This window comes from Eleginops maclovinus, chromosome 8, assembly GCF_036324505.1.
Source record: "Eleginops maclovinus isolate JMC-PN-2008 ecotype Puerto Natales chromosome 8, JC_Emac_rtc_rv5, whole genome shotgun sequence".
NCBI lineage: Eukaryota > Metazoa > Chordata > Actinopteri > Perciformes > Eleginopidae > Eleginops > Eleginops maclovinus.
Window position 1 is genome coordinate 3,856,102 of NC_086356.1, and position 26,012 is coordinate 3,882,113.

The 26,012-nt window shown below is 42.6% G+C and overlaps 1 protein-coding gene across 1 annotated transcript in view; it reads right to left on the minus strand.

Annotated features, from left to right (window-relative positions):
• Positions 1-523: 523 nt before the first annotated feature.
• Positions 524-26,012, minus strand: part of LOC134868827 (ephrin-A5b-like) — a 65,784-nt gene continuing 40,295 nt past the window's right edge. Inside the window, exons 2-5 of the mRNA XM_063890142.1 lie at positions 9,106-9,398; positions 2,375-2,440; positions 2,169-2,249; positions 524-1,718 (exon numbers count right to left, since the gene is read on the minus strand). Of these exons, the coding sequence (XP_063746212.1) occupies positions 1,594-1,718; positions 2,169-2,249; positions 2,375-2,440; positions 9,106-9,398 (565 nt within the window). The 3' untranslated portion in view covers positions 524-1,593. The remainder of the gene's footprint in view (positions 1,719-2,168; positions 2,250-2,374; positions 2,441-9,105; positions 9,399-26,012) is intronic.

Below are 26,012 nucleotides of genomic sequence, written 5' to 3' on the forward strand. Positions count from 1 at the left end.
GTCAGGGCAAAAAAGCAATTGGCGACCGTTTCTTCGCCCGCCATTATCAGTACCAGATTGTTGGAAAATATATGTTAACCGCGTGTTCCTGATTGAAAAACTAGACTATTGATCTCAGCGTTAGCACTTCAACTCTTCACATGTTGCTCTTTTCCCTCTCTCGGATCCACTAGTGCGGAATATCGGGACCCATGCTGTGTGTATTCCATCCCTGCCAGTAGTATTTTACGATGGTTCCCTTGGTGTATTTTCCTTCAGCTGCACTTCACAGGACATCAAAGAGGGCAAGTGAAGCACTGCCCCACCCACTACCACCACCACCTGCTCTGTAACTCGCTCACTGTAACATTTGCCTTAGAAAACTTGTGCTGCTTGAGTTGGAGTAACCCTCCTGATTAGAAAATACGTCTTTTTTTGTTTTTTTTACCTCATATTAGTCATGGACACATCCCTGAACTTGGTAGGAAATTTGTCTCTATATACAATAGTCGTGTTATGACAGTGATTCACAAAAGCAATGGTGTAATAGTAAAACTACGTCGGTGACATTTTTAATGACAAAATCGAAACACAAATATTCTACTTTTTTCTCTACACCCTGATAGCACATCAAACTTTTTTTTTTTCCTTCCTGGACTTTGCTAAAAAAATCAGCGATCAAGTCAAACATGAACTGAAGTGATTGTATCAAAAAAGCTGTGTAATATGAACTAACTTAATGGGTAACTGTATTTTTTTTTATTGCCTTTCTACTGTACTTACAGACTAAAACCAGAGCGGGAAAACAAAGCACGAGGACTTCACAATAAATAGGAAAATACATTTTGCCTGGCAAAAAAAAACATAAGCACTTCTTTCGCTCCGTTCAAATATTTGACTGTACACCCATGTTGGCTGCTACGATTGAATTAGGTGACTTATTAAAAACAAAACACATTAATCGGTCGTTAAATCGGCTGCTTTAAAAAGCTTAACTCTCAACGAGGGTCAGTTTTTAAACAGGGGGGGGGGGATTAGTTGTCAAAGGCCCGCCCTGCGCCCTTGGTAACCGTCTCCTAGCAACAACTTCCTTCTCAGTTTTTTTCCGTTAGCATGCCGGCGATGCGTCGTTCGAAGGTCTTCCTCGAAAATCCATTTTGACGTGAGATATAATCATGATACATGTCAGGGGGGTTATGTGATGTTTTCCTGAACACAAAAAAAAAAAAGTCTGTAAACTTTTAAAGGATCCCGCTGTGCTTCATTGCCATTCAAGCTGTGTACTGATTGTGTAGTGTGTGTGTGTTTGAGATCATATGTGTGCTGGTCTTTAATATCTGTATATTGTGAGCAGTAGCTAGGCGAAAGGGTACGCGTCTTTCGTCTCGGGGTGCCTTGACCGTCAGCACCCAGCAGAAAGTCAAGTTGGCAAGTCAAAAAACATCGAAGGCTTCAACGTCGAAGTCCCTTCCTCTCTCTTTTCACATCGAGAGATTGTCAGTGTTCTTTTTTGTTTTTAAAAAGTGCTCCTTTGAGGGGGAGGGGTTGCAGGGTAAGGGCGGCCTGTGGTCCAATCAGGACAGTCCATTCCTGGCAGATTCCTCAGCCTGGGCGCTATAAAGACAAGATGGCCGCCAGCAGAATGAGGGCGGAGCTGAGCAGGAGGACGGAAGTCTGGCGTCGACCCGCCGAGTTCACATCCCTTCGAGACGGCTCAGGCGACCCGTGAACGATGCCATCTGAAAAGAAACGGATGACAATGAATATTAATAGTTAGCTTAGCAGGAGTAAAAGTCTTTGCCGAGTAAAAAATGATAGATGATACCTAATATATCAAAGTAGATTCAAATAAATAATTGCATTAATGAATGATCGCGATATTTATCTATCTTATATTTCATGCCATTATTATATTATAATAGGGTTAGGTTAGGTTTGCTTCAGGGTTTAAACTAAATCCTTTATATTTTACAACAATAACTACTCGAATATAAATTATAGTAATTGTAATTCCCAATACATGACTCCAAAATGTCTGGAGGAAGTGTGTAAGTAGGCAATATCTTGAATCATGATTATATAAAATGAAAGCAAAACAAAAGAATATTCACACTCACACACACACACACACACACACACACACACACACACACACACACACACACACACACTATATATTGTACACAAACCTCTGGGTTCTAGGGAGTTGTGACTGTTGTCGTCAAAGTCGACCCCTTCCTGCACCGTCCCGGGTTCTTTCACACAATTGTCTTTGGAAAACAAAGAGGAGAGAGGAAAGATTAGAGAAGCCAACACGTCACACGAGTCTAATGCCTGATCACAAACTGCTGGAGGACTGAATGGGGCAGAGAAGACTCAACAGTCTGAGACTCACTTTGAGGCCGGACAAAGACTTTGAGACGAAGGCAGCTCCTTCTTCCTTTGTCGTCAGTGATGGAGGCTGTGGAGACATGAGGCAGTCAGAAACAACTCTAAACACGTGACTTTCAAACGCACTTGATCTAATCTAGGGGTTTGTGTTTGTGGTTTGAATGGCAGTTTTGTACAGCTTTAGTTCATAACCTGTAAATGAAAGTTCAGCAGCATTACGCCCTATAACCTTTAGTAAATACACATCAAACTAAATTAAGTTTCATTTAGCTGATGCTTTTATCCAAAGGTACATTAGCTATCAATAAGCCCAAAGCCTTGTAGATGTAACACAATCAGAATGTTTTACTTGGAGGTGCAGATTTTGGAAATATACCATTCGAGACTTCGGCTAATTTGATCAACTAAAAAAGGGTCTTGGTATAACTACCGGAACTCAGAATTGGCACCAATAGGATCAGACACACCTTTTTTGGCTCTTATTTTGGACAAAATTTAAAGTCTTCTTTCCATTTAACCACAGTATTTTCATTGCATTATAAGGCATGTCTCTAATTGACCAATTATCTTGAGAGTTGTAGATGATACCCGGTAAAGACTTCCAAGCAAACTCATGAAGGCGAAGTCAGACCTACATTTTGTGGTCCATCTGCACAGCTATTCAATATTCATTTCATTCACAACCTGAGACCTCTTCCCTCTCTAACACCTACCGTCCTAGAAACGAACAATCCCACAAGGTCAATTGTTTCTCTCGAGCTATTCCACACATATCTCCTTTAAATACAGTCTGAAGAGCCTTATATCACCTTCTGAATCCCCCTCTCATCCTGCCTCTCGGCTCCATATATTACACTATCAAACATCTCAATGTCACCCTCATCATACCAAGTGTAATTTGACCAGGGGCGGTCACTTCTGCAGGTGAGTGGCATGCTGTCATGCCCACCTGCAAAATCTAATTTCCTCTGTTTCCTGCACTGATTAAAACATTTTTGTGCTGTGATTGTTTTGCAGAGCTAACCAAACTAATTTGTTTTCAACCAGTGCAGGGGAGCGAGTCGCCAACGGAGCGCTGAGGGTGTCTCCAGCTGTGACGAATGACTTCAACTTCTGTCTGAACATTTTTATGTTATGTCTGACCTTATGTTCATCCCAATATAGATTTTTCCTCCTTTCTTTTTCAGACTTTTCCTCATGGACCTCAGCACTCCTGACCCCTGTCATTTCCTGCTGCCTGCAGAGTCTCTCAAACTGCTCTTAATCTCGCCACAAACACACCGGAGTGTGTTCCTGTCTGTGTGTTTGGCGCACGTATGTAGTTGTGGTTGCATTTGCGCAAAGACTAGCCGTAGTTTGTCCACAGACACCCATCTATCCTTCCTCCGTGTGATGGATTCTTTCCGTGCAGTGAATACTGATAAAAGCAAACCATGTCAGAGTTTCCACTGTTGCCCATGACTCTCTTGGCTCTTATTTCAAAAGCCACTTTATCAGATGCCGTGCGGCCGCTGGAAGAGATAGAAATCATCTTTAAGACTTCGCCATGAGAGCGGGATTGGGAGTGAAGCAGCAGAGGGAGGAAATAAATGAGAGAATCGGTGTCAATCTCGCTGCTTCTGTCGGTGTCAGCGGGTATCCAGTAACTTACCTCACACTCACTGTCTCAGTTTCTGTCTCTGAACTTCACTGGCCAGAAGCCCTCTTTGTCTTCCTCTATGCCTCTCATGCTCCTTCTCTTTCCACGACTGTTGTTATCTCGCTCTGAGTTCCTCTAACTGCTGTATAAAGTCTACTCTTGCACAAAGGCAGTATTGTTCCAGGCTCTTGGCTGTCAAATAATCTCTTAATCATTTATAGATTAAAGGATTGATCAGCTACTCCATTAAATGTCATAAAAAGTGGGGGTTTTTTTATAGCGGCAGTGGCATGAACTGGGGTTTGGTCCACATGCGAAGGGCAGGGGGTTCAAATCCGGCCTGTCACTTAAATAAAAGGCACTGGTTGCCCTAAAAAATATTGAAAGTGAAGTAAAAAGTTCAAGCAGTATATTATAAGCCAAACGGGACATTTTTACAATGATATAAAATAAAGATATAACAATTTTTAACATTTCAGAAAATGGAACGAGCAATATCTAGGAATTTTTGAATCGTTGACATATTTTCTTAAGGGGTTCATCATTCTAAGACTTCAGATCATTTAGTTTTGATAGGTATTTCTATGTGCCTGTAGCCAAAAGCCAGAGAAAGTGTTTGCTGTTTTTAAATCACAGTTGTTAAATCAGTGAGCAGGATATATTAAGGTCACTATAGCAACCAGGCATCTTTGCCGCTACACTGAAATTAACCAGGAGCTGTATGTGTTAAATATCAACATATTGAAATGACCACACTTACCAGCCGCTGCAACACTGTTCCAATTATGTCTATGAATAGCTTCTTAGGTACATTTGCTGGCCAATCAGCATGGGACAGGAAGTAAGAAGTAGATGGGAGTAGCCTTTGTAACGTATCATGACGTACAGTAACAGTAGCTGCAGTTGTTTTTTTTAGATGTTAGAAAGCCCAAAACAATTTCAATAAAAATGCAGCTGCTCTTGTTTTCCTGTGGAAAGCGACCACGGTATAAGGAGGATAATGCACCCTGGGGTGTCAGATATCGGGGACTTCGTCATGCATTATCTCTTATGTGTCATGGACAGATTGTTCTGACTTTGATCTCGTTTTTTAATGTGAAGACTGACAGTAGCACATGTTGTTCAACCCTTTAGTGCGAGGAACTTTTGAATTCAATTTGCTGGAAATCTGAAAAAACCTTTTCAAATTGTCAAACAGTTTAAATGTTGTTGTTGTTGTTTTCATCAAAATGCAGCATTGAGATCTTTGGTACATTTAAATATTTGGTTTAAGGAAGTCAACAAGTTAAATATCTAAGATATGCACATTTATGTGAAGTACATGTATATGGAAACACATTTTATAAAGTAAATAGAAAAAATATTCTGAAAATAATTTGTTCTTTACATTTCTCGAAAGTTTTGAGCTGAATTATTATTATTATTATTTGTTATCTTTAATAAAAGTGTTATCATAGCTGTAAACATTGTGCAGAATATTTTCTCCCTTCTCTGCTTTTCTATTTCTCACCCTTTTAATCTTTTCCTGGCTTTGTGTCACACTGTCTTCTTCCCTCATCTCACTTTCTCACCCTCTTTCTCCCCCCCGCCGAACCACCATCCCTTCCTAAATTCAGACACACAATTACCCAACTGTCTCTCTTCCTTTCTCTCATGTCTGCCGCTGAGGTCAGAGTCTGGCTTTTCTATCCTCGAGCAACACAGCCGTGCTTCACCGGGGACTGTAACCCCATCTCCGCCTGCAACTCTAAACCCGGTCATCCCGCCGCCCCGCGTCACCCTGACAACGGTAAACCTCCCGGTCACACGCTCAGACACATGTTGCACGTTCGGTCATGTGCCGCATGACTCGTGATATTCGCACGTTCGGTACTGGCAGTGCATGACTAAGGCCTGGCTTTGGTGTGACTGTGAGCTGAATTAGACGGATCCGGAATTGAATTCGGTCGGATCAGATGTTTTTCTTCTGATGATCGGTTTATCTTAGGGAACAAAGCCCTTTGTCTCTGCTTCAGCTGCGGGAAGCTGAAGGGAAAGTGGCTGGGGCGCAGTGCTGGCGGGGTTCATGTCATTATCAATGTAGATCTGCACTGGCTGTACGGAGCGGGGCCCGGGCGTTTGAAGCACGAGGGCTTTACAGGGAGACAGTCATCTCTCTCACACAGGGAGAGCCAGACTCTCAACTGTCTCCTCTGAAAATTGGATTTCTATCCCCTGAGATTAGGATCAGGCTTTCCCCGCTCCACTGAGGCTCTATTAGAAAAACATGCCGCCCTCTGAGGGCCACGAGAAGCTCGCAGCGGAGACCTCGCCGTCAACCTGGTGACCTTTCACCTTGTAGGACCAGCCGCAAGACTGATCCCACACCGGGGTGGCTTTCCTCCGGGTGTTTGTCTGTCTGCCAAGGCCCTCGGCCAACTGCAGGTGTCATCTATTTGACGTGGCCCCCCCTCGCTCGTCTCTTTCCCTCCCTGCCTGAGGCGGACGATGATCACCATAGAGGACAAAGGAGTGTCTGTCTTCACTGACACAAGCACACATGAAACCCCCTTCAATGTGTCATTTACATGCCCACTTAACAGATTCCAAAACCATACGATACAACTCTGCTATTGTCGGGCTTTGTTAGTGGAAGAGACAGTGGACGTGCGATTTCAGACTTTACTGTAACACAACCAGCATTTCTGGATGTGGATGATGCTGCCGGGAATTATTGGATAGAAAAGAATACATCTGGAAGAATGTGTGAGACCATAATAAGCTTCAAAGCTCAAAGAGAGATTCATCGGGAAAGTATTTGAGCGATTAAATGATACACTGTTAGCAATCAAAAAATCAAGAAAGTTGTTATTTTTACCCTAAAAACCCTAACATTTTGCTGTGAGTGTGGTCAATTCTGTCTACATTTTTGGCAAATGAATGCTTTTTATTTACCCAAGGCCGAGGCTAACCTGAACCAGCTTGCGAGAGTTTTGCAAATAGAGGATTATCTTCTATCTTCTATCTACAGGAGCATGACACCCAGCTGATATACTTAAAGAGCCTGATTGTATTTATTAATTGAGTTATTTATTTAAATGAGGGCAACGGAGACAAAACAATGTACACTCCAAGCGGTCCTATATACCTGCCAGTCAATTATTTGGTCTGTCAATCACAGTTGCTTAGCACCCAATGCTTACAGAAATAATTGAACGTCAGAAAATCAGATTACCTGACATCGTTCATACTGTCTTGTTTTTTTTCATTAAACATTTTCTTGAATCTACAGATATTCATTCAGCTCTTTGAATTGTCTATATTCAATGTAACCCTGACTACTACTAGAGATACACATCTGCTTTAATGTAGTAGCGTATTTACCTAATAGCTGCCACATAAATCAATAGTATCATGCAGGGGGATCAAGTGCTTCCATGTGAATGAACAAATACTTTCAAATGAGAATTTATTGGTTTACATAATTGTGGAACTTTCTATTTGTTCCAACTTCATAACTACTTACAATCTGAATACAAACATGGGCATTATGTGAATTGTTGTAACCATAAGTCCTCTGTATCTCTCTGGAGGTTTCTTTGTCTGTTGTTCTATCGCAATCTATTCCCAGATCCGTGTTCTCAGAGGGAAAATTAGTGTCTTTAGCGAACAAGGATCTGATGGATGAGTCATGAATGTGAGTCAGCGAGAGATGGTCCATATGGCCTCAAACTGCCCGAGGCCATATGAACTGTCTCTCCGCCTTTTTTCTTTCTCTCTGGAAGATCAATCATCATCAAAATACGCAATAACATTGTATTCACTCAATTTTACATCGGCCAGAGCCAACTTAACAAATCAAGGCGAATTAGGCAATCTATGACTGTTCTTATCGACATCCAAAGAGTTGCGACAACGTCAACAAACCTCTGGCAGAAGACAAATACCCTAAACAATACCGTCACGTGTTTGCAATGGAGACGAGGAGGCTAGCCAATAGACAGAGAATCCAGCAGAAAACAGCTAGTGAAGGGTAATACATCACCACACAAAATACCACAACCAAAATACAGCTTTTGATTTAGGTCTCATGACGAGTGTGATCCCAGATGCTGGTTTGTAGCACCGTCCAAGATCAGTGAGATCAAATGTTGAATGACATGAGGAGGAGGAGGAGGAGGAGGAATAATTCTCCAGTGGGTGGTATTGTATGATCAACAACAATAGAAAATTATAAATAAATCTTCCCTGAGATTTTAAACTGTAGTGGGCTTCAATGTAATCCTACAGAACTCCATGTAAGCTTTTATTGGAGGTCATGAAGATTTTGAAGAGGCAAAATGTGTCCGGAAAGAATTAAGGAGAAAACAATTCTCCAAAATTCTGATTTGCATTAAGTAAGGCTGAAAAGTTAAGCAACTTTCTTCAAACTTCCCCTCTCCAGTCACCGGTCTCTTTGGATTTGCCAACTTTATTTTGTGCATTGTTTTTCTGCCAAGGCTGTACTCTCCCTTTCTCTTCCTATTACAAAGTCCTCCTGACCACTGTCGGCTAAATACCGCAAAATCTACCGCGGAAACCACTGTATCTCCTTTAGTCCTTCTCTTCTGCCCCTGCAGGGCACTGACTTCACTTATGAAAACATGACTTCCCAGCTGTTTGTTTTTGCCCGTCTCCTCACGAGGAAGAGAAAGCTGAGCTCAGCCAGTCAGCAACAAAAGACACTTCAGGCAAGACCTCAACAGAAGATATGTTTTGCTCCCTACGGCTTGTATTTTGCCTCGGCCTCTCATTCCAAGGACTTGCAAAACAAACCAGAACTTTGTTGCTTTTTTTTCCTGCAAGATTCTAAGATGAGAAGGATATAGATTTTCTGACATGACTCCTGGTTAAATCGCTGGATGTCATTATAAATCTTTACTTCCCAGTGCTGATAACTTTTTAACCTGCTTTGAGAAAACTAAACGTATTTCCTAAGCCAAAAAGTTGCAATATCTGACATCATATTTGTTAGAAACTTTTAGTAGACATGTTTTTGATTCTCTACGGCATGGACGCATTTCAATCTGTACCACAAGCTCAATGATTTCTATACAGAGAGGCAAGACCATACTCACAGATATAGTAATACTCTCTGCCGGGGCGGAACTCAAAGCCCAAGGAGAAGGGAGTGAACAGCTGGAACTTCTCTGAGAACTTCAGCGGTCCGTTGGGTGACAGAGGCCGGTTGCACTCCCAGCGTTTGAAGCCCTTGGCGGTGTGGTCGCAGGAGCTGTAGCCGTCGTAGTTCACCATGTAGAGGACGTAGCGCTCGGCTCGGTCGTCAGAAACTGGGCTGATGTAGTGCGGACAGTAGACATCCAGGTAGTCGTTGATGCAGACGTCAATGTGGTAATCACCCCGGTAAAACCTTTAGGAGAAAGATGGAAGGAAAGGAGTTTGAATATGTTGTTGTGCAGAAAGACATCAAGTCTGAGCGAAAATACCAAGCCTAAACAGTCTTCTTTAGTTAAAAAACAAGTGAGTTTCCTTACAAAGCTGATGATTTCCTTACAAAGCTGTTAAAAAACTTTTAGTTTTCAAGTTAAGTCCTAAAAGTCTGAAGTAAATCACATCTAAAGTCCTTATTTAAGTTATTTAAATGGTATTCTTTGAGGTTTTCGACCACTATTATCGCTGTGGAGCGTTTTTATGTCTGGGTGCCTTTTTGGTTTAACACACATCAACACATGGGTGACGCAATACTCTTTCCTGCCAACGGTTTTAATTTATTCATTGATTTACGCAGCTAGAAGCTCAGCAACATGCAAGAAATAGGCAAGAAAATACATGGATGTAAACAGATCAAAATCAACATTAACAATAAACATAATAAGAAACGTGTGCTTGCAGGACTGGATTTGTGCTTATAATACACAGTTTTCTGAACGTCAGCAACAATACTAACATGATAAATCTATAATGTGTGAGTGATTGTTCTACATGTTTATGTATGCAAAGATAATTCCCACAATACCATCATACAACACCTGTTCTTGACCCTTTTTTAATGATTTATTTACCCAACGGAAATGTGCTGATCATGCATGCTTTCTGCTGTAGCCTGCATTGTGTTGAATAACACCCAGACCCCTTGATGCAGCGCTTTGCTTAAGGGTGCATTGACAGCAGCTGCTTAAGTGGGAGGGTAGTTACTCATTGATTTGTTTAGGGACTTTCTCCCCATTACGCTCCACGACGACACGTTCTCTTAAGACTTGTGAATGCTCCAAAAGATGATACTCAGGGTATCTTTGCAAGGCTGCAGCTGAGACAAAATGTCCCATGTGTGAATGAGTGTGAAAGACGCGTCCGGGCTACGGCTCTGGTTTTTGTTTTCAGGATCTCATCATGTCACTCATAATCATCCCGAGGCTCCTGTGAGATTCAACAGTCTCCCCTTGCAACACAGAAACCTCTAGCGTGTGTCGTAAGCCATATATCAATGTTAGAGCTCAGCAGTGACGCTGACTTATGCCGGTGCTGAAATTAAAGTCCCCTAGCGTTACAGGGCTAATCCCCTGGTTAGCATGTGCCTTTAGCAGCTTGAAGAGGATCCCTCTGTAGAATGAGATTTTCATTAGTCCGATATGACAGCTTGATGTAGGAGCCCCTCGTGGAATCTCCTAGTCTGGGAAAATGAGAGCCTGTTTCTCAAAGCCTCGCCTCAAAACGGCCCTGGTGTTTATTGTAAAACGATCGGACAGGAGGACGGAGACAGAAATGTCAGGTATTCCTAAAGAGAGTGATTGGAAACACATATTCCCATAGGCGCTGTATAAGGTTGCATTTGTGGAGCTTTTAGCAGAGACAGATTAGGCTCAGACGGCAGGCCGGGTTGTGTCTCCGTAGCTGCTAATGGAACGCGGTTCGGTATCACTGACATACTGCGGATGTCTTCAATACTCCACCTCTGTTCATTGACACAGTGAGGGCCGTCAGGGGAGCCAGGACGGAGACCATGTTGGAGCATGTAGACGACTGATGATCCGATACGGGGTGAACTCGCCGAGGCACCGCTGGGTTTTTTCACCCTGACGTTCCATGGGGCGTCGATTGCCACGGATCAGATACTACACCTCGAGTACCCGTCAGCTGATCTGAGGCCAGGTGAAATGAGGAAGGAGGGATTGAGACACAGCTGTTGCCGCTGACACATAAGCGCTGTGGTTCCTCGGGAGGCAGCATAAAGGGAGGTGTGTGCGGGGCCTGCTGGGGGTATCATGTTGTCGTTACACAGATTGTAAATGTGCTGTAGGATTAGTAGCCATCCTACTGGGTTTGCATGAGCGGATGTGTGTAGCCGGGTGTCTTATGCCATATTCTAATCTTTTTCTCTCTCTAATTATAGTCTGGTCAGATGTGAAACCAAAGCTCTTGTTTTCTCTTCTTTTTCCCCCCCTTCAGCACCAGCTGAGCGTTCCGGCTCCAGGCAGGCACAGCATGGCCTCCCTTAGCCTCTAGTTTCAGAGCTGCTTGCTGTTATTATGACTACCAGGGGTCAACCGGCTCCACAGTATCATGTCCTCAGCCAGGAGCGCTATGGGGTAGCCTGCTTTGTCCTCCCGTGTCTTTTCTAAGCCTCAAATGTTGGCTTCGACCTCACGACTGTCAGCGGCTGTCAATCAAACCTGACCCAGGAGTACCGGATAAGATTAGTTGGGATTAAGAAGAGTTTGTAACTAAAGCCTTTGTAAGAGAGAGGTGGGAAATAAGTTTAGGAAAGTGATGATAACCATGATCAGATACTTGTATTCAGATACATCCTGATTGTGTCTGACAGCATTTAATCCTGGCATCAACACGCATCTCAAATCAGTCTCCACTGACCACCGCTCATCGGATTTCCCGCCTGCACTCAATAGAAATATAAACACTGTTCGGAGCAGAACAGATCCACAAACACTTTGAGCAGCAACACTTTTTGTAAGGTTCATAATGTTTTTATTCTAGCAACCGGAACTACTTTCTCCCAAAGAAAAAGTTCCTTGGAAAAGGGTTGACTTCCGGGGAGTTTCCAGGGAAGAGGGGAATATTTCTATGAATTGATTTTGAGTCGTTGAGGTGACAACGACTCAACAATGGATGGAGGGGTCTGGCTATGTTGCTACCATTACCAGGTACAGTAAGTTAGGCCAAAAATAACAGCAATAGCAAATCGTAACATCAGGCAACAAGAGTAAGGGTTGGAGTTTCTATTTTATTTCTGGAAAAAAGGACTGTGGTGAACTTTACATCATGTTCTTGAGTAGATCATGAAATATATCCGTTATTACCGCACTTGGTATTTTTGAAGTCTAACCCTAACATGAATAAATATGACAAAAATGGTTGACCATTGTTTAGTTTGTGTATATAGTCGCTCCGATATCTTTTTACTTCCATGTCCATTTGTCACGATCACATAACATGTAAAGATCATACTTCTTTTTTGCCACAGGGGCTATCTGTGGAGGGAAACAGCGTGGGACCAGAAGGAGTAAATGAGGCGTAACGTGACTAAAGGAAAAAAAAACAATGCAAATAAACCTCAGCCACCTGTGACTGGGGGTCAAATCTACGGCCGTCTCATTGTTGAACCAGTGCATCCCTGTGTATCTGCAAATGTAGTTTAGGCTATCAGTTTCACATTCTTTCCCTGGACGCATATTTATTATCCCTCTCATGTATGATCGCTCCACCAGAGATGGGTTTGGATGGCAGTTCTGAAGAGGGTCAAATGTGGCCAAACATATGCGGCAAAGAGACATCCTAAATCATAAATATGGACCGTAGGTGTTTGTTACAAAAGATGATAAAAGGCGCAGTGAGAGCGGAGATGATCCAGATGTTTGCCACATGGAGGCTGTAAGGGCTGGCAGGAGTTTAATATTGATAAAACCAAGGGCCATAAACACACAGCCTGAGTCAAGATGTTCTGGAATAAGATGACATTTCATCTCTGGATGTCTTAAGGTTTCGCCTTTTGAGGCCCAGAGTCTTTCTCCTACTGATCTCTAGAATCTTTATAAGACTGGACTGGTCCTGACTGGGGTTTCTGTATTCCTTCCTACTGAGATTTTTTCATCACTTTTTCTAAATTGCCTTGTTGTTACGGGCTATTTAGCGAGTCATTAAGCCTTCACAGGCAATTTCCACATTTGTGTTCTTCATAGCTGCAGGACGCGCTGAAGCCTGATTGACAGGTCGGGGGTTTTGAGAAGACCAAAAAAAACAAACAAGCGCATAGCAGTAAAAATGTGTCATAATGAGCCGTTACCAAAATAAAAGCACCTTAATCCCGAATCCATTTGTCGTGGGGATTAATGATTCCTGATTGGCTCAATTACTCACGGCCAGTTGGAGGGGCTTATCAATGAATCAGTAACTGGATCTCTTAACAAAGCACACATTTAGGGATAATCCCTCTTTTCACTGAGCTCCCCCCCTCCTCTTGTTTACTTTCTTTATCCCCTTCTGTTGTGTTTTTGTCGCTCCGTGGCCTGGCACAGGTAAGGAGGAGGCGGAGCTGATATAGGGGGAAACACACAAAGTAGAAAAAGACAGATAATGAGAAGAATGAGAGGAGAGAGGAGAGAGCTGGCACTGGTAGAAGAAAAGGGGGGAGAAACTTGAAGACAAGAAAGAAGAAAAACAAGAGTGTAAGAAAGTAAAAGGCGGTAGAGGAAAGGAAGTGGAAGAAAGGACATATGGCTGAATCTCCTATTTAAATGTGGGTTGTTATCAACACTGCAACTAAATAAACTCTAATTTGTCTTTATTTGCTGTATTTTGGTAGATATTACAAGGTATTTCCAATAAAAATAGGGCTAAATGTTTGCTTTGCATTGCCCGTAAAAAAGAATTCTAGTGTAAAAATTGAATTCCTTTCTACTTCATTTGTTTTTATGAAAGAGAAAAACAAATCCTGCAAACATTTCTCCTGGATTTTGATCAGGTACATGATGATATGCAGCATATTTAGCTGTGAGAAAGTGGTCCTAAAATGCTGGAAGCATTGAGATGTTTGCAAATATTAGGTATTAGGTACACCAAATCTCCAGAAAAGGATTAGACCTCAATTGTCTTTGTGGTAGCCAAGGCCCTGAATAATAGGGAGATGTAAAGGGGGGGAAGGTATAGCTGAAAAAAAGTTAGCTATCAACCTGTGGTCCTTTCAGAGAAAATGAAACAAATAGAAAAGAGGAGCGAAGTGGAGCCAAAGGAATAGAAGAGACTAAGTGGGTGGGATAAAAGTAGAAATAAGTAGAGAGTAGAAAAGGAATAAAAGCAAGGACAGTGAGGAGCAAGAAAACACAAGTGATGTGAAAGTAAAACTGGTGTATGGAATAGCAAAAAGAGAGGAGAGACAGGAGAGATTGGAAGGAGAAAGGAAGCATGTAGGTGGTAAGATGGTAGAAAGGAGAGGAAACGAGAGCAAGGAGTACACGGAAGGAATGATAGAAAAAGAGGACATCTATTGGAAGAAAATGAGGAGCAAAGCAGGACGTCAGAAGGTGAGGAAATAAATTGAAGATCACAGCAAATAGGAGAGGTGAGAAAAGTAGTGCAAAACGACATCGAAGAAGAGGAATGCAGACTAAACAAGAGGGCAGAGGAAAGTAAAAGGGAGGAGGGGGAGGAGGAGGAGAGGATAAAGCCCTCCTGTTGTTTTCCTTATGAACACTGTTAGGTCAGACAAGGGGCAGCTTCCCAGGGTTATTTCACAAAGAGGGAAAAGAGGAGATGCTTTCAGCCCACAGAAACACACTGTCTTAACACACACACACACACACACACTTGTGTCTGCACTGAAAGACACAAACCACAGACCTCACGCTGCTTCTATATCAAGTCCTTCAATATACTCCTCCACGAACAGATGAGCACTAACTGCCCTTTTACACAACTGTAGAGGTGTCGTTTCTTGAAACAGCCTCAAGGGGGCACTCTTTATGGGGCCAATAGGGCGGATAATCACGCCTGTGATGTCACCAAATGGGGTCTGTCCATCCTGTTGCCCTCGGGGTTGGGAGGTCTCCATCACCCTCCCTCCACCTGTCCCATCATTCATAGCTTTCCGCCGCTGGGAAGTTTAAGCCATTATTATTTAGCCGCCTAATTACATACACACATCTGTCCGTGGACTCACAAATACACACATTTAAACACATAATGTGTCTGCCAGGGGGCTCAGTAAGACTGGGCGTTGACAGCGGAGGGATGGGGAAAACGGAGCCTGTAGAGCAAAGACAGTTCTGTTTCTGGGGTTCTTTTTTCTGCTGGGAACAAATCCAGGGGAGGTGAATAATTGACCTCAGATTGGAAACACATTGCTGCTGGTGGGAAGGCACCTCGGATGGTTAAAAAATAAAACAGGGGGCTTGAGAGAGAGGAAGCGGGATGACGCTCTTGTTTATGATCCTGGTGGTCCTGACTGTGCCAATCGCTAACTCGTCCTTCAGTGCAGCTGCAGACCCGCTGTGTGCCAGGCTAAGTGAGTCCATGCACACAGAGAGCGTCTTATGTATAGCTTCATGTAGCCTCTTGCAAATGAGCCCCTGTTGTCTTGGTGCATTGTGTGCCTGTGCGCGCTGTGAGGAAAACTGGAAACGGACAAAGCCAGGCTTTTTTTTAACAGCATACTTGGAAAAATATAGCAATGTTTTCTACAAAGACGTTTCCGAGTGTTAAACGCTTTTTTCTGAAAACAAGCACTTGAGGTAAGGCTTTATTTTATGGGACCATAATTTGGTTTCTGAACATGTTTCTTCTGGGAAAAAAGCGCTTTTCAGTGCATTGTTAAAAGAAAAAAGGCAGTAGAAGAAAAGCCCTGTGTAAAAAAGTACTCCAGAGATTCAGTTTTGGAAAAAGTGTGTCTGTGTTTAATTGCACCCTGGAAAAATGTCTACCTAAAGTAGAGCGGGAAAAGAAACAAACAACTTGCTTCATTACTATTAAATAAGTGAGATGTTGTTTCCAAATAACCTTCTATTATCAGCTGGCCACCGTGTCTACTTCCTCAATAACATAACTGGCTATCAGACCCTTTACGGTGAATATTTCGGACCTGTTACAGACTGCGACAAGAGAGTCTCCCTCTGCCAAACATGGATGAGGCAGGTTAATTACTGACAATGCTATTCTGGTGTCAAAAAGGTCAAAGCAGCAACAGCAGCATGGGGTTAGTGTCAGTCAACACACACACACACACACACACACACACACACACACACACACACACACACACACACACACACACACACACACACACACACACACACACACACACACACACACACACACACACACACACACACACACACACACACACACACACACAGCAGGGCTCAGTCATTCAGTCAGTGTAAAACCCGAGGGGCTGACAGAACGACTCATAAACCCCCTCTGTGCCAAAGATGGCTGCTGCCCGGGTTGCCATGATGCCAGTTTACTACAGCACATGTTCCAACCACAGAAACTGAAATCTTTTGACAAACAAATACCTGCCAAACCGCTCTCAATCCCAACACTCTACAAACAGAAGCTTGGCAACGACTTACGCACTAAGCAGCCTTTAGCGCATTTCTCAAATGTGGTCCTACAGACTTAAACGCATGGTCTAAGTAACGTACGTGACATAAGACCATACATGACATGACTTGAGTACATAAGGGTACTAATACCACTTATAACTCTCCACAAACATACTAGGAACCCCAGTTTTAAACAATGGTCTAAGTAACGTACGTGACATAAGACCATATACGCTGTATCTGCTGTGCATATGACAAATAAAACCTTGAAACCTTGAAACCTTGAAGTGCGCTTTAGTGCCATCTTTTAAAGCACAATGTAATCTGATAGCCTTCAACACAAGGTTAGCCTTATGTTGCGTACGTGACATTCGTATGTTTGGTACATGATGCAAGTTGAGTCTGCTATTGAACGGTAAGGTTTAGTACATTATGGACTAATTGGGTAGATTTTAGACACACAGCTTGGTAATAGGAAAGCATTATGGTTTGGGTTATTAGGGTTAGGGTTATCCCTAGGTTATGGACTTAAGTGCATTAACCACGTTAGGTACGAGACGTAAGTGAAGTATTTTACATAACTAATGCTCATACATTTCAGCCACCATGAGTTGGTTCCACATGGGACTCCTACTGTGTTTGTTCAACCTACGTCACCTGACTTCCTCCTTTACTTCCATCATAATTACGACCGCTAATAAAGGTAGCACTGCACGTCCTTATTGGAAGCTAGAGGGGAACGTGAATGGTCAAAAGCTTGCCGCATAGGACCATGACGATGCTGCCGTATTTGACCAGTTGGGAATGAGCAGGTTTGTACATGCAAGCACGCATACATGACCCCAGACACAGGAACACACACGTACTCCTCTACCAGCCCTAATGACACATAACTCCCGGAGGCCCAGTGCGGGTCCTGTTAAAATAACCCACTAAAATATGTCCCATCAGCACCTGCTGGACAAATATACTGAAGAACAATTTGCAGAATGCTACAGATCCCTGCACACACATCTAACGATGATAATGAGTTTTTAATTTAACTTAATGCGGACGCTCCTGCAGAGCACACAGTCGGTGTAATCTCAGAGCGGCCCCGCCGTCCCTGGATGCCTCCCGTCAGACGAGCTGCTCGCCGCGCTCGGCTGATATCGATCTGACACTTTAGACTCTGAGCTGAGGTCAGGGGTTAGTGACAGCCCATTATTCAGCCTCAGAGCCGGTGTTTGGCCTGTGTCTGAGCGCAGGGGATGGACTGACCCTCGCTGTCGTCCACCTTGGGAGTTGCTAGGGGATGGAAGGTGAAGTTTAAAAAGTTCTCCATGAAAGGCTCGACGCTTCCTTCACGTCTTCACTGTCTACGATGGATTCCCTTCTCTCTCTCTTTATTAGTCTCTTAGGGTGTATTTACTTAAAGGTTCTTGTTGGCTGCATTTGAGCTTTCAAAGTCCATCACGAGCATTTTGAAGCAAAGGACAGGTGCTTTTATGTATGTATCATCTGTTGATTGCGCAATACTACGGTTATAAAATAGAATTACAGATCAAAAGTTGTCTATTTCCATTTCAATTACAACTGTTTAGATTTACTTTTAAACATTGGTTTAAAATCACAACACCGGATGAAAATAGATATGAACTTTTATATGATGTATTCCAATTTTCACAACATCAACACATATTGAGATACCATTGATTTTCCATGGTTTCATTCAATTAATTTAAGTAACAGTTTCTGAAAAAAATAATGAATGGGAAGTCTGTTTTCTGCTTTTCCAGCAAAAAGAAAATGCCACACAATTAAGATACCTTCTCATATTAATGCAAGTAATTAGACATATTTCCAATAATGGATCAATACAACTAAAGCTGAAAAGTCCTACATATATTTCTCCCTATGTTGGAGTTTTTTCCTTGCCAGTGAACATTTAGTTTGCTGTACAGTTGAATTCATGTTAATTTGCTCTGAGTCACTGCCATACAAAACTAAAGGCCTTGTAAGTGGTTCTGTTTATCACATTGTCTGAATGGCCTTCCTTCATGTGAGTGCAGTTGGCCCGAAAGGACAACGTAGACTGCGTGGGCATTCAAAAGAGAATGCGAAAATGATAAACAGAGGTGGAAGAAGTACCAGACTGTAGGAATACTCTGTAAAAGTCCTTTATTCAAAAGGGAAAGTATAGCACTAAAATATACTTAATTGTTCCATTTTCAAAATATGATACGTGTTTTATTTAAATGATTGATGCTTTAAAGTGTTTATCAAATCTGGTAGAGGTGCCGTCTTCATTACTTACTTAATTGAAATACTTTTTTGTACTTAAGTACAGTACTGAGAACATTTTACTTTACCCGACTGATGAATAGGATTCTTTTTTATTATCAAGGGGAAAAAAAGAGAGAAGAATGCGGTAACACACTCATGCCCCCCCCCCCACGCCCACACACAGCAACACAGGAAGGCCCCACCTGAAGCGTGCAAGACTAACATGGTCCCGATCCTCCCTTGCAGAGCCGAGACTCCGACCCCTGACCTCCCTCCCCGGGGGCGATCCGAGCCCCCTGCACTGCCCTATCACTTTACTGCACCCCAGGGAGCCGCGGCCCCGCCTGCCCCGGGCCCAACACACTCTGATCCCACAACCAGGAGAAGGGGTAGGAGGGGTCGGCGGTGTAGAGGAGAACCCGCAACGTCTGGACTCAATCACCCGCCCATGACAAGCCTGCAAAGCTTTCACACACACCACCGCTGCATGCGCACAAACACACACACACACACCAACACCAGCACTTATCCACCAGTGAGGTCTCACACACATCAAAGTGCGGTGGGCCTGGCTCGGTTGAGTAATAGGCGTTCTGTGGGGAGATGGTGAAATGCTAAAAACTCGGGCTCGGAAAATGTGTTGTGTTCAAGGCTCTGAGAAGAGAGGGGGAGACAGAAAGGGTGAGGGAGGATTATAGAGGAAGAGAGAGAGAGGGTCGGAATGGCAGTGGAGTGAAAGATTGACTGGTGAGAGAAACGTGAAAGAAGAATCCAAAATGATGTGAGAAAATTCGAGGGATGTGAAAAAAGGGGAGTGGGAAAGAGCACATCCCTGATTTAAAACTCCCATAGGTCCTGTATAAGAGCTAGGAGGTCTGTGTGTGAGTGTGTGTGTGTGTGTGTGTGTGTAAGAGCTTGTTTCAGAGACGGTTGAGTTAACTTGTACGGAATGGCAGCGGCAAAAAATTGCATTGAAATTTAGCATTTCGTAAAAACCTATGTGAATCTCAAGGCTAACGGAAAATAAAAGAGAAGTTTCTGAACCAAGGGCTCCCTGCTTTATTACCTCTACACTTGTTCCATGATTACAGTGATTACAATGACTCGCACCTCATGGTGGTCCCTCAAGGTTCTCCTAGTGAGAACTCTTCACATTTTAAGGAGATCTACATTGCTTTTATTAAAATCAGAGGGAAAAAAGCACAGCTCGGCTTAATATATGAACATTAAATACATGTCTTCAAGTTAAACTCATTGAGAGGACTTTTGATATACTCACTTTAAATCTTAGAAGTGCATTTCAAGTAATCATTTCAATTACAAAGATGTCAAGTCAGGTGACCGCAGTTTTTCACAGTGGCGGTAATGTTGTACGGAAGTGAAAGCAGTCTAAACCAAAGCCTAAAAATCCAAATAAAATTCCTAAATGGTGTACAATTATTATCAGAAAGATGTCAATCATTATTGAATTATATCATGTAAGTATAGCATATGTTATTCATGTAAAAAGTAACTTGTATTTGCAAAAAACAGGGATTCAAAAGAGCAATATTTCCCTTATAAATGGAATGAAGAAGAAGCCCGAAGCAGCGTGACATTCAAATATTCACGTAGGAGTACATTCGTCTAATAGTAATGTTTGTATCTGAAAAAGTAGCAACAAGACGTTCTTGAATTAGCCTCAAATGACCAAAATTGTCTATTCTACTTATGTTAATTACATATTTTCATATAACCTATAAAAGACCAGTTTGACACCTACTAAAACCAGTGTTAAAATGCCCATTGTAAAGGGCTACAGTGGGAGCAGTACTCAGGAACGCAGCTCAGCCCCTTTACATCCTGCTGCAGGCCCAGAGAAAACAGCACATGTAACATCATGTAAGGGCTAAACATAGAAGCGCCCTGCGAGTGCCCCGCATGCCAGCGTCGAGCCGTGCCACCTGGCCTGCTCAATCTGCCCCCGCAGGGCCCCGTCACCCCCGCCCCTTCCCCTTGACACTGAGTGTCTGTCAAAGTCTCGTCCATCAGCCTGCAAACCGGAGGATATCTACGAACTGCGCATACCGCCTTAACAGAGAGGCCCGGCTTGGATTCACACACGGCGCCTTTTTAGAAGTCCGAGGCTCCACCTTAAGATGCTGTATTTCAAATTCACACAGGCTGCAGCATGCCAGTGTCAGCGCCGGTCGGAGGCCATGTTGCTCATTCACATATTCAGCATGGTGCAAGGCGTACAGTCAGTGAGGTAATGGCGGTCGTTTGGGAGCTCCACTGGGCAGATTTCAATGCATATAAAACGGTTTCCCACTGCTACACGGCATAAGTGGACCTCAGGGGTGCCTTAAAGTTTCCAACATACGTGAATATTTACACCAAATGTTCAGAATTTATGACTGCGAGGTTGTTAGTTTGAATCCCTTATGAGCGGGACAATATGGAAGAGAAAGGACAAACAAAGTGCCTCAGATGGACGGTTAATTCATTTTTCATTGCAAGTGAATCCAGTATTAAAGCTGGTCATCAGATCCTAATCCTCTTGAATCCCTTATCCAATCTAGGAGGATTACAGTTGTCAAATATTCAAAGTGACTGAAATTGTTATAAATTAAGTTTTAAATAACTAAAACATAAAGACATTAAATGAACTAAAATATATTTAAATATTGATATGACCTGAGAGGGTAATTTCATTACTTCACTGTCAAAAGTTTTTATAGGAACTATTTATCTAACCCTACCCTGGTTTCCACAGAATACATCGGTTGTGTGTAGACTGTCTGTCTAATACCACATGTTAAAATAAGTAGTTATTAATACATGTTCTATAGGGAATAAATTAGAAAACTGAACCAGTGAAAGCAGTGTAGATGGAAAGTTTCACGTATGCGAGTTTTGCGAAAGTGGAAATCAAAAAAAAAAATCCATTTGGAATCAGTCCTTGATTCCCCTTTCCTGTGACAGGTTTCTCATAACCTTCAGAAACAAAAACAAGATCACCAATATGGATAGAAACCACTACAGTAACAACATTTGGAAGTAGAGCCAATTACACCCACCTCAAAACCTGACACAATGTTGGCTAAATGTCCTAAATCTACAAACTATCTCTGAGACTAAAGCAGGGTGTTGCTAGCAAAAACCGCCATGGATAAATACAGTTAAGAAAAAAAGCACACAAACAAATCAGCCCGCCCACGTTTACATGCAGAAACAGCTTATATGATTCCGAGCAAAAGGCCACAAAGAGCAACAGAAATTTGGCCCGGGACTAAACGAACCGGTCCGACAGGCCCAAACAAAATATGACCAGCTGCTTCCACAACAGCTGATCTGCATTAACCAAACCAAGCCCTGTCACATACAGAAACACGCCTTGCAAGTGTTTGAATCAACTCACATCCAAGAAACATCACAGGCACGTCATCCAGTCTGTATCTGCTGCTATCTGAACTTAGCAACTGACCCCAGATCGGCTATCGACGTGTTCCTTGCCACGTTGAGCGTCATCTCGGCTGAATACGGGCCAGTTGTGAAATCACTAGATGGGAACCACATGTCAGCAGCTGCATGTCAGGTTGAGGAAGGATTTACTGCTCGGATGTGATGATGGAGGGGGCCATAAAGGAGAGATAGAGCCGCAGTGCATACTGCCGACTGATTTCTATCTCTAAGAACGGCTTCTTCGCCCTCACACCGTGTCCGAAGGGAAAGAACTTCAGATGTGTTTTTTATTTTCAACTTACTTCTTCTTCTTTCCATTGACTATCCAACACTTTTTTTGCTGTATGTGCCTGGGTTAAATTAAGCATTTTGCTGAAACCGATTCCTCCCCTCCGCCGGTCATTATCGCTGTGTTTTAGGGAGCAGACTGCAGCGATTAGCCCCAGCCGCTGAACCGTGGGCCACCTCATTTAACACACCACTTGATGTAATTGTTATTGGAGTGGAGATACTAGCCTGCTGTTCGAATGGCAACACTTCTCTCCTCTCTTTCTCACTCTGACAGTTACTGGCGACACCGTCACCACCTGCCCTTGTCTGTGAGTCAGAAGAGGACGGAAAAAAGGATTCGAGATTCTGTAACAGAGCTCTAAGTGCTTATTAAATTAAAGCACAGAGGCCTAAAATGCCATATTGTGAAAATGGTTTACTATCTTAAACATAAGGCTGACTTTTCTGGATTTGGTGACGACTTGTTTTCACTTATTTACTTAAAATAGCTAATAATGGAACATACAATGTCAGTAAAATAACTAAGAAAATGCATTTACCTTTAAACTTAATTAAGAACGCAATATCCTAACCCTCACCCTAAAGATGTACTTTTTTTGTTACTGCACACATTTGCTGTATTGTGATATACATAATACCCGTATTGATATCACAATATTGGTTTCATTACACTTGCAAATCATCCACTCAGTTCTTCCATGGATGGAAAATGGGGAGTTTCAAAGACACAAAGACAAAGGGAGATATAAATGTTAAAAAAGGAGGAAATTGAAAATAAAAGATTTAAAAGAGGAAAAAGATCGAGCTCAAAGAGGGATGGTAACATATTCAGTTGGAGTCGGTGGAGACAGTCGGGTGGGAGGAATGGATAAATATACTCCCCTTCACTGAATGACAGGCATTCTCATCTCTAATCTACCCCCTGGGGAGAGAGAGAGAGAGCAGAGCATTGCCGGCCCTGCCATCTTAACCCTTCCTCTCCGCTCATTTTACACCACGTTCCCCGTCTTCATCTCTCCGCCTGCTCTTCTTCCACTCGTGCTGCCATCTTAACCCCGCATCTCTAATCGTTTTAATAGTAGCTCTTACCCTCTGTCTCCTTCCCCCTCTTGCTGCCCTTCCACTGCTATTACTAAACTCTCCCCATCGTCCTAAATGGCATGTGACCGCCATTACCGCCCCGTGGAAATAGCGGCGTCATCATGTGTGCCATCATTTTCATCCATAACCATTAGGAACGTTGTAAAAAGATACGACCACTCACACGGCCGTCTTCAAATAATGGAGTGTAGGCACAGAGTCGGAATGCAGCCGCTCGGCAGCATCAGCAGACGCTGTCATTACTTTTTACGACTTTGAGTACTTTGGCCCCTAATGTACATCCTTCCTGTCCTTCAGCGTTGGATCCCCCGGATTGGGAGGGCAAATTAGCAGTGTTCGGTTATCAAAACAGCCACAGGTTCGATCCCTGGACCAATTAGCAGAGCTGGATCCATGAGGACTTTATACGACCGGGGCGCGGCAGCAACTCAATAAACCGGTGATCATGTTTCAGTGGAATCACATCATGATGTAGCGAGGGTGTCGACCTGACATGATGCATGATTCGCTTGTGGAATTGATATGAACACAAAGAAATGCTGATGCTGCTGTCAGGCCGCTTTGTGTTTGCTGTGCACATAAGAGGATCCTGTGTGTGTGTGTGTGTGTGTTGTTATTCATGTCAGCATTGAGGATAAAAATGTGCACTTGCACACTGTACTAAATGCAATAGGCCTGCAGAGAAAAATAATAATAGAGCCTGTGGAGGCTTGTTACCTTTTTCATCTTCTCTTACACTTAATTACAGAAGAAGACTAGGAGGCTGTGTGAGCTGTAGGAACAGTAGTGCTAACACACCCTCTATGATATGTTGACTAGAACAAAAAATAATACAAGACTTGAGTAAGACAACACCTAAGTCGGAAAATCAGTCAAAAGGTAACCACGCCCTAAAGGATAAGCGGATTCACTGTCTGTTTTACTTTAAATTGGACCAAAATGTACAATATGAACATCATGCTGAATAGAAGAGACCTGAATGTAGTGATTGTTAAAATGTTTACTGAGGTAATAAATCAATTAAGAAGTAGGGTTGATTGTTTTCGTAGACTTCTTTACAATTGGATTTTCAAAGCAGTGAAGTTCTCTGTGCCTTCGGAGCAACGTTGCCAACATCAAATTACTTTTGTGTCTGTCCTGCCCCAAACACAGCTCTGATTCATGAAGCTTTTGTAAATCTTTTAATTTCCAGGTTTCACTCAGACTAGCTTTATATTTTTCGAGGCCAAGGCAGACAAAAGCCCTTTCAAAAATAAGTCAGGACACAGAAAAATGTCCTCCACCATCATAAGCGAATCACAAATGCATATCTGTGAAGGAAATGCTCAAACATATGGAGTTGACTGAAGGTCGGATGAGAGAAAAGCATATTTTTTGCTTTTCCAGTCTTATATACTCAGTACAATAAATGCCCCAGTGCTTCTGATGATTGGTTTACATTCAATGACCAAAAAGTGAACTACGGCCGAGAAAAAAGATATCGTCGCTGTGTGTGAAAGAGGCGGCTTAGGTAAGAGGGCCAGAGTTTAAAATCACCCTGACCCACCATCAGTCAGCAAACACACACACACTGCTGTATACGGAGTACACACACTGCACTCACCAGGATAACACACACACACAAACACACTTCACAAGCTCAACACTTCCCAGAGAGTGTTTACCCTCCGCACAACGGCCAATTACATGGACAGGGAGGCTGAGAGCGGTTAAACCGAACCCATTATAACCCAAAGGCACAAATATTATGACATATTTCATGTTTTTTCTACACAATGCTGTCTGGGTTAAATTAAATAATATCAAAGTGAACTACATAACTGAGTGTAGAGGTACTGTATATACAACGTTAAAAAGTTAATCGACTGAGGCTTACATGAACTCTGTCAGTGTTAACATTTATCAAACCTACCATTTCTCTTATTTTTGCAGTATTTCTAAGGCACTTTGGTGAAGACTGTCATAATTACACAACTGGTAGGATGGATGGGAGGTCTGAGACAAAAGTATTCTGATGCTTTACTGCGGCAAAACTATGTGTACACAGTGGGACAAAAGCAAACACTTAAAGCCCTTGCATTCAAAACCCTACTTCAGTAATTGTTATCATCAGTATATTGTTTTTGAAGACTTTATTTAGCTCGCTTATGAAAATTGTCTCATCCATTTAGAAACGTTTCATCCTTCAGATTATCACAAACGTTCAAAATCAACACGTGAAGACATTTCTAAATTGTCTCAATCTTCTCTTCCCTTTCTAAAACTCAGCTGTAGACGTAGCAATGATGTACCAGATCCTGACCAGGAAATGAGAGAAAATCTTTCAAGGCCCCATTTGCAGATCCATTATTTAATTTTCCTCTGATGAG